The sequence below is a fragment of the Macadamia integrifolia genome, chromosome 6, assembly GCF_013358625.1.
Source record: "Macadamia integrifolia cultivar HAES 741 chromosome 6, SCU_Mint_v3, whole genome shotgun sequence".
NCBI lineage: Eukaryota > Viridiplantae > Streptophyta > Magnoliopsida > Proteales > Proteaceae > Macadamia > Macadamia integrifolia.
Genome location: NC_056562.1, coordinates 30,437,156 through 30,446,918, shown reverse-complemented (window position 1 = coordinate 30,446,918; position 9,763 = coordinate 30,437,156). Strand labels below are relative to the sequence as shown.

The 9,763-nt window shown below is 38.2% G+C and overlaps 2 protein-coding genes across 2 annotated transcripts; both read right to left on the bottom strand.

Moving 5' to 3' along the window:
• Positions 1–1,264: 1,264 nt before the first annotated feature.
• LOC122082788 (lipid transfer protein EARLI 1-like) lies at positions 1,265–2,082 on the bottom strand. The gene has a single exon (XM_042650560.1). It carries the CDS (start codon positions 1,996–1,998, stop codon positions 1,540–1,542), a length of 459 nt encoding a protein of 152 aa, XP_042506494.1. The 5' UTR covers positions 1,999–2,082; the 3' UTR covers positions 1,265–1,539.
• A 6,526-nt stretch (positions 2,083–8,608) lies between these two features.
• Positions 8,609–9,432, bottom strand: LOC122082668 (pEARLI1-like lipid transfer protein 1). The gene has a single exon (XM_042650378.1). The coding sequence runs from the start codon at positions 9,372–9,374 to the stop codon at positions 8,820–8,822; it is 555 nt and encodes a 184-aa protein (XP_042506312.1). The 5' UTR covers positions 9,375–9,432; the 3' UTR covers positions 8,609–8,819.
• Positions 9,433–9,763: the final 331 nt, after the last annotated feature.

Below are 9,763 nucleotides of genomic sequence, written 5' to 3'. Positions count from 1 at the left end.
ATTTTTGGGAAACAGACTATGTGGTAGATGTACATGATTAACGTTTTGACATTCCCAGATTGGAACAAAAAATAATGGTTGATTTGACATGGTATATATCTAGCCGCTAGAACTATTCAAATTGAAGATATTTTTAATAAGATCGATTAAATATCAATCAATCACTTCAGTATCCTGATATTTACGGCTCCATAAAACCAACTAGCATTGCCTAGTCTTGACAAAACCGGCTCTCAACTCCCAGTCAAATAATGTGTTTTTTCTCTCCATTTTGTTATTTCGTGCGACAAATCCTTTTGCTAAATGCTTAGGAAATATAGAACAAATTACATTGACCTGTGAAAAAGCAAATTTGTCTCAATAAAAAATTGAAATGGTACAATTAATTATCTTGTTCTTTTAAATCTACACAATTTAACTGATTGACTTGAAGGAAATAGCTTTTCATTAAGCAAAAGAGAAAGGCATAGAATGGCCTTGGAAGAAATCTTATGTTTGATGAATTATTGTGTAGCTTGTCATAGATACATAAGGGATTTTCTTAGTGACGTTCCTTAAAGTGCCAATAATCAGTATATGTCCTGAATTTCATTTGCATATTCAAAATGTACGTGTACGAGACAATGATAATTCTTGAAAATAAAATTAATTTTTTATTCTTAACTTAAAGAAACTTTGAGAATAAGATAATGGGCAATCAAAAGAAAGTTAGCTAACTAATCATCTCTTTCTTTTTTTTTTTTTTTTTTTTTTTTAAGTGATAATGAATCCAGTTATAAGATGAACCACCGGGACGAAATCCCTGCATCTTTATTTGACACATAATTGCCACCCATTCCCTTTCTGCAATTTATGTTGGTCACTTCAAAAGCTATCCAAATTATTAATATAAGTTCCCACTAAATGCTTGGGAGACGAATACCAGACCGGAATTGAAAAGATCACATTACGTGTGGGGTTTCAATGTCAAAAGCCCTAAAACCAGTAGCTAGCTAGGAAACCTTTCTTGTGGAGCATGTGGTTATTCTTTTGCACTATTCTCTCCTCATGTATTGTTGAGGGTGTGAGGTTGTTGTATCCCCACCCCCCACCCCCCACCCCCACTCCCACTCTTTTTGTTTCTTAGCTTTTGTCTTGAAGGTTCTTTGATTCTTGGGGCTTGGCCTTGAGAGTGTAAGGCTTCCTTTCTTTTCTCTCTTTGCAATAAAATGATCTATCTATAAAAAAATAAAATAAATCATGTAACAATAAGAAGCAAGACAAATCAATCAACTAAGAAGCTGTTTTTATTAATAAGAGCATAAGTTGTTACTTGTTACAGCACAAGTTAATTATTATCATTACGAGGGGACTAGTGAAGCTCTAGAGGAACATACAACACGATTAAATGAAGAACAAGAAGTCCTCAAATCATATCATAACCAATCCAAAGTCCTAATTAACTCAGCAAGAGAGGTATAGAAGGGACAAAAGTGTCAAAAAAAAAAAAAAAAAGGAAAAGAAATGGAGAGCATAGCTATACTAAGGTGGCACACAGGCCTAAGAGCACTGGTAGCCAGATGGGACCTTCTTTCCACAATAATTCAAGAGCAAGCTCAAGGATACAGGGACGTTAAGGTTAATGCCCAAGACATTGGCTTTGATGGCAGTGCAAAGGCAAACAGCAGCATCAAGATTAACCAGATTCTGGATGAGACTGCAGCAAGAGGTCGAGGTTGGGGTTCCCAAATTTATGTTGAGCAAGCTCTGCAGCACATTGGCACAAGCACCCAACTTTAGGGTGTCTATAGGGCAACTTCCCTTACCACCAGTGCTTGGCGTAGGTGACTTTGGTGATGGGGTAGTGGGCGTAGGTGACTTGGGGGGTGATGGTTGGCAAGTTCCGCAAGTAGGCTTAGTCTTTGGTGGTGGTGGGCAATAGGTAGAGGAGACCAAAGTGAAGAAAAGGATATTGAGCATAAGGAGAAGGGCAGTTGATGCAGCAACCTTGGAAGCCATGATGATCTCAAGTAATACACTACAGAAGGTTCAAGTGCCCAAGTAGGTCTATAAGGGATATGACACTAAAAAGGAGTTAGGGACTCTTGTTTCCTGTGATGAGAATTTTCATGGGGTTTGGCCTGGGTTTTATAGATGGAGATTTGGAATATAAAAATACATTTTAATTTGTGGATGCCATGTAGGGCCCTGATTAGATCACAGAGAAGATTTTCTAAATTGATTAGCAGTTTAATCTGTTCATCACTAGTGATTTTATTTTCGACTATGGATGGATCCTTATCGTCTTATGTTGTTTCCTTGTGTGGATTGGGCGTTGAATTTACCCAAAAAAACAAGATTGGGCTTTGAATTTTTTTTATTTATTTTGCTAATTGTCGGCAAAATGGAATTTAAAAATAAATGATCAGTTTGAGACAACTATCTGGTCAGTTTTTAACTGAATCTCTCCATTTTATACATTCCACTAGAAGGTGGATCATGTTTTCAAGCCTATGGTATTATGTCTTGGTTTTATAGTTCTAATTAAAATCTAACATGGAACTTTTTTAATCTCCATAAATTGTAATGATGTAATTTTGAGCCACGGGAAAGGATTATGGTTTGAGGTATCGGTATCAGATCGTCCAGTATTGCTAATCATCGATTTTGATATCATGTCAATTTTGTATTGATGCAAACAATGTGAATCAAGGTCAAACAGTTCAAAAATCCGATTTTTAAGAAAAACAAGGGGCAGACTTATCTGATATGGCCGATTCATATTGATATGATATCAAATTTGAAGGTAACAGATACCTGATCCGAGACTCTGCACTAAATCAATGGAGACGATAAGTACGGGAACACTAAGTAATATTAACCAAGTCCACACAAGATTCGCCGTTATTTTTTTTTGGTGGGGAGGGGGGATGAACCACTCCCTATATTAAACTGTGATAGGATACAAGACATTATACCCCAACAATCATCACCTTAGTTTGAATTCTGTCAAGTCTTCTATAAATATAATATGTAAATGTCTTCATACCCGAACCTCCATAGAGGTACAAACCCACACTCATTTGATAAATCCTTCATCTTCAACAATGATAATATTAACCAAATCTAATTAGGACTAGAATTCCTCTTAAGTGACCGGCTTGATGAATATATCTACAAGATTGTAAGACAGCCATTTGAAAAGCCTACACCAATACTTTCTAGATATATATATATATATATATACCTATGACAGAATACAAAACATCGTACCGAACAAATGGGTATTGACTCCATCACACTCTATGAAAGGACATATTCATAACTAATTTTACAGGAAACGATCGATAATAAAGTATCGAAGACCGAACGATTTGATTCAACACCTAATAATCTAAAGTTCCAAAAAAATTGGGAAGTTCCGATTCACAAGGGTCCACGCGGTGCTGCACAGCTGCTGGGTCCATGCCAATGAAGGTTTTGAAACCCAGAATTCACGTAAATGGATCGATTTCCTTAGATATGGGTCCGATTCAATTTTGAGTCAAATCGTCATAGGTCGGAATTGTCCGGATTAGACATAACTTGATGGGACTTAGTATACGTTAAATTGGGTTTAGTCCGAATGATCAAGAACGATTCCGAGTTAACTATCAATCCAGCCAATGTCAAATAAAGTACCATTCTTAGTGGCTTCCCTATGGAAGTGACTCAAAGTGAACAGTTTTTTTTCTTTCTTTTTTTTTTAACAGATTGCACCTTGGATTTAGGTATCTACAGAAGATACCAATCCCATACCCATTCAAATTGGATCAGATTGCTGTGTATCAATTACTTTTGTCATTGTTTTAAAAAAAAAAAAAAAAATTATATTCAAATCGATATGGATAATCAATTCAGATCGATCAGATATCAGTATTAGTCTTAACCGATATCAATATAATACGATCAATACGATGTTGATACTGATACTTGAAACCATGGGTTGCACCGTTTCATAAAAGAAAGAGTATTGCAAGTGGATCAAGAACCAGTGATGTGTAATATGCTCAGAGATGAATACTCTCTAATTTCTACCTGCGAAAATGGATAATTAATTGATGAGCTACGTAGCATTGCCTAGTAGAAGAACTAGGCCAGAGGGGGAAAGAAGACATGCAATCTAGGGCCGAGGGGCCATGGCCGCCCATTGGAACAAACAGTACATTCAAGAAACATGTAGTTTTGGAGGGGACCTACGCGCCTACTGCAGCTGTATTATTTGACAATTAAGGCTCTGCTCTCCACACTCCCCGGCCGCTGAACTTCCTTCCCGTACTTAGTAAGTATCCATTTAGATTCATTCCTTTAAAATTGATTTCATTGGGATTGATTGCGAGAGGAGTGAGTGTGAGACCATGAGAGTGAAAGAAAACGCGAAGGGGTACTTTCCAACCATAAATAGTCCACTATTTCTTAGCTAATCAAGTCTAAATTCTACAATCTAAAACCATATTTTGTTGGTTCATTACAATTCATCATAAGTCAACCCTGCCTTACATGTCCAAGTTTTAAACTTTTAGTTAGCTATCGTTTTGTGTCGACTAAGCTTTTATAGCCCCTTTTTTCCTTTACTCTTCTCATAAATGGATTAATTGAATGCCCTGATTTTCCTCTTACGACTTACGTCCTCTTCAATTTGGCCTTGGCCTTCGGGCATTGGATGGCCTTGGCTTTTGGGGATCCTGTGATTGGTCTTTGAGATATTTGGAAATTGTGTAATGGGTAAGTCATCTTAATTTATATATGTAATTATTCTATGATCTTTTTAAAGGAGACTTAGAGCCATAAAGTTTACATTGGCATGTGACAGGAGTTGATCCGTAGACCACAAACCTGGCACCAGCTGGAATCAACTTGGGCAGAGAGCCAATAAGGAGCCCCCATGGATCTATGTCTATGGGTGTTAATCGGTCGAGTTAGGCTGGTTTCGGTAAGGCCTAATCGGATTTCCCTATTACCTTACTCTGTGATCATCTCGTATAAGTAATTAATCCTCATGTGTTAGGCATGATCTTATTTATAAATGGTCAGTTGGTACCAGTCTTTAATCGTGCTAAACAGGCTGATGACATTTATCACTAGATGTTAATCATGTACATCTTATTCTTTAATGTAATTATTTCTTTGATTGCTAGCAAAAAAAAAAAATTCATGTTCAATTGTTTGTCATGTTGATTGTGTAATTTAAATCTACACACTTCACAGAGGTGTGTGAAATTTTTTTTCTGAATTTTCTCTTGTTTAATTAAACCGGAGACAATTAGTAATGCTTCTCTCTTTCACTTCTTATCTCTTATTAGAAATATCAAATGACAGAATCCCTATGATCTTATGAGATTTCAAGAAAGAGTTTTTCAGTGCGAATACTACTCAAATGTACAGAAATGACACTAACTAGTGATTGTGACTATGATAACAACGTACAGTGACAATGAAAGCACGTGATGTATATGGTTAAGCAATCAAAGATATATAATATTAAAGATCTGTACTCTTTGCGTACATATCAGCACATATGCTCCTTTATTTATCAGTTTTGAAATGTGGTAGAAGGCTCTCTCGTTTATTGACCCTTTGCAAAGAGAGCGGAATAAAAAAGTGGATTGCTTCGTTTTGGGATTTGCCCCCTTCTGTTCATTTGAATTGTTATGGCAGCTAGATATGACATCTCTCTAGCTGCCATAACGATTCAAATTGGAGAGAGAGAGAGAAAGAGAAAGAGAGGTCCACGAAACCAGCTAGCATTTCCTAGTCTTGACAAAACCAGCCCCCATTTCTTACTCAATTGATGGGTTCTATCTCTCCATTTTGTTGTTACGTGCAGCAAATTATTTTGTTAAATGCTTAGGATGGATAGAACAAATTACATTGACCAGTTAAACAATGAATTTGTCTCATTAATACTTGAAATGGTATAATTGATTTTCTTGTTCTTTTCAAGTTATACAATTTAATTGATTGCCTTTTTAGGGAAATAGCTTCTAGTCGAGCAAAGAAAAAGGCATAGAATGGCTTTGGAAGAAATCTTACGTTTAGTGAATTTTTTAGCAGCTCGTCATAGCATACAAGAGATTTTCTTATTGATATTCCTTAAGGTGGCAATAAGTAGTACATATCATGCATTTCACATACTCGAGACAATTAAAATTCTTGAAAATAAAATAATGAAAAATCACTTATAAAATAAAAGGGAAAAAGGTGGGAATACTAGTGGGTTACATTGGAATTAGGAATGCTAGCGTTTATTGACCTTTAGATGAAATAAAAACTATCTCATCCATTTGAACTCATTGTCTTACATAACTTGCCCACCACTGCCACTCTACAGCTTCCCTTCTTCTCTCCTCCGGCTCCGCTCCCTTCCAGAAATTGCAGTCCCCCTTATTCTCCCCTCCGGCTCCACTCACTTCCATAAATTCTAGTCCCCCTTCTTCTCCCCCTCTGGCTCTGCTCCCTTCCACAAATTCTAGTCCCCCTTCTTCTCCCCCTTCTCTCCCCCCTCCTCCACCATTTTTCTACTCGCCACACACATAAGAACAAAACCCACAAACACAATCAAACCTCCTCTTACTCTCCTTCTTCGTCTCTCTAAACCCTCTGTCTAACGCCATCCGAACCGAAGCTAACACCGTCGCAACCGCTGCATTGATGAACTGTATTTCAATCACCATCTCGTAACCCTGAACCATCTTCTTGTAAATCATCTCCATTAATGGTAGATACAGAGTGAAGTGCAATCCCGTCGAGAGAATAGCGAAGAAGCCCAAGAAATATTGTCACTGGGTTACGCCTTTAGGTCTATCATGGCTGGATCTGATAGCCAAGAAGATTATTTTCCACATATTTGGCAGAAAACATTAAATAGGAAATTGAAATTGAATAAGAACTTGAATCGGAATATGATATTGGAGTTTATTAGGGCAAAATCATGTCTAACAAACTACTATTTAAACTAAGCAAATCAGATCTAGAACAATTTAGAAAATAGAAACCGCAAGATAGAAGGAAGCTTAAAGAGAGAGAGAGAGAGAGAGAGAGAGAGAAAGGAGCAGCAATGTAGTAGGGATCGAGATGAAGGGACTGCAGGGAGAAACTTGCTTGATGAGAGAGAGAGAAAGCAACAACAATGGGGTAGGGATCGAGATGAAGGGGCTGTGGGGAGAAGAAGGCGCGGGAGAGAAACTAGAGGTCCCTAAGACTCCGGCAACTCAGGATAGTAGTAGGGGTAGAGAAAAGGTGTAGCAGCGGTGCAGTGAAGGTTTGGATTTTTTCCCTTCATCCAACGGTTTTATTTAAGATGACTAAATCCTACAGTTAAAACCTTGCTAGCATTCCTAATTCCAATGTAATCCGCTAGCATTCCTATCCCTTTCTCAAAATTAAAATTTTGAAAACCCTCTTTTATCTCTAATTTAAAAGAAATTTTAGAAATAAGACAAAAGGCAATCAGTAAAAGGTTAATTGTTTGGGGCTTTTGTTTTTTTGGTGTTCTCTTGGAGTCCATCCATAAGATTCGCTCTTTGCTGTCACCTTTCTTCCATATTCATGTTTCGTCCATTTTTCTCTCAAGGAAAAAAAATGAATAAATAATTATGTTCTAAATACACCTATAGAGGTTTCAACACGATTTATTTGCAGCTATAAGGGACTAGGCAGGGCAAATCTGTGATAATTAATCCAGTTATAAGATGAACCACAGGATGAAAACATTGCCCACCCATTCCCTTTCTGCAATTTATGTTTTTCACTTCAAAAGCTATCCAAATTATTAGTGTAACTTTGCACTGAATGCCTGAGAGAGTGACAGACAAGTACCAAACCCAAATGAAAAGACCACATGCATCATGTATGGGCTTAAGAGTGAATGACTAAGATTAATGCAAATGAACCCAACGAATTGCAGTTACTGGTCTTGTTTCAATGTCCAAATAAAGGCCCTAAAACCAGTAGGAATGCCTATCTTGTGGAGCATTAGGTGCGCAATCGGATTGGTCTAATCCTTGGTGACTGTCCCACCACGGCGATTTTTTTTTTGGACTATTCTCTACCTATGTTAATGACCATGTGAGGTTGTATCCCACCTCCATTCTTTTTGTTTGTTAGCTCTTGCCTTGGAGGCTTCTTTGATTATTGGGGATGGATTTGACAGTAATGTAAGAAGGATCGATCTATGAAGAAGAAAAAATCATGAACAGTCATAGTTCTCTGACACAAAGCCACCATGAATCAATAAGAAGCAAGGCCAAATCAATTAACTAGAAAGCTGCTTTTATTAATAAGAGAGTTAATAAAAGTTTACTCGTTACAGCATAACATAAACCCCTAATTATCATTATAAGGGGATTAATGAAGCTCTAGGAACCCGATTGACAATGTTTCAAGAAATACGTTTCTACAGAAACGGCAGAAACGGAATAAAAAGCATTTGATAAAACTATTTCGTTTCACTTGTTTTCAGAAATAGCCGTTTCTGAAAACGACTCGTGGCTATTCTTTCGTTGGTTACTATCGACTTCCAGAAACATGACTTATCAAACACCTTCAATTCCGTTTCTGTTTCTAAAAACTGAAATTTATGTTTCTGCCATTTCTTGAAACGGAAACGACATAAACATTATCAAACGGAACCTAGAAGAACATACAACACCATTAAATGAGGAACAAGAAGTCCTCAAATCATATCATAACCACTTCAAATACCTAACACAGGAAGAGAAGAATAGAATGGCCGAAAAAGAGAGGGGTGGGGGGGAGAAAGAAAGCAAGAGCATATGGGCATCATAAGGTGGCACACAGGCCTAAGAGCACTGGTAGCCAGATGGGACATTCTTTCCACAATAATTCAAGAGCAAGCTCAAGGAGATAGGGATGTTGAGGCTAATGCCCAAGACATTGGCTTTGATGGCAGTGCAAAGGCAAACAGCGGCATCAAGATCAACCAGATTCTGGATGAGACTGCAGCAAGATGATGAGGTTGGGGTTCCCAGATTTATGTTGAGCAAGCTCTGCAGCACGTTGGCACAAACACCCAACTTTAGGGTGTCCATAGGGCAACTTCCAGTACCACCAGTACCAGGTGCAGCTGGTGGTGATGGTTGGCAAGTTCTGCAAGTAGCCTTTGGTGGTGGTGGTGGTGGTGGTGGGCAAGCAGGCTCCGGTTTTGGTGGTGGTGGTGGTGGGCAAGCTGGTTTTGGTGGTGGTGGTGGTGGTGGGCAAGCAGGCTCTGGTTTTGGTGGTGGTGGGCAAGCAGGCTCTGGTTTTGGTGGTGGTGGGCAATGGGTAGAGGAGACCAAAGAGAAGAAAAGAATGTTGAGCATAAGGAGAAGGGCAGTTGATGCAACCTTGGAAGCCATGATGATCTCAAGTACAGTACAGAAAGTTCCAAGTGCCCAAGTAGGTGTATATGGGATATTAAATGTTCATGGAGGTTGGTCCGGGTTTTATAGATGGAGATAATTAGGAATATAAAATTAAATTTCTGTGGTGACACCTTCATTAGATTTGGTCACCTAGTGCCACATGGCAGCACCGCAAGTAGATCAGAGAGAAGATTTGAAGTTTTCTGTGTACTGTATTGATTGATCAGCTGTTTATTCTGTTCATCACTAGTTATTTTCTAACCGCCTATGGAGGGATCCTTATTCTCCTATGTTGTTTCCTTATGTGGTTTGGCCTTTGGAGTTTGCTCTCGTCGGTGGGGCCGGGCTGGGTTTTGGAGCTTCCCTATGTTGTTTACCTCGAA

Bases quoted from the DNA above. Each gene is read 5' to 3' on its own strand.
- LOC122082788 (XM_042650560.1), bottom strand. From the start codon at position 1,998: ATGGCTTCCAAGGTTGCTGCATCAACTGCCCTTCTCCTTATGCTCAAT.
- LOC122082668 (XM_042650378.1), bottom strand. From the start codon at position 9,374: ATGGCTTCCAAGGTTGCATCAACTGCCCTTCTCCTTATGCTCAACATT.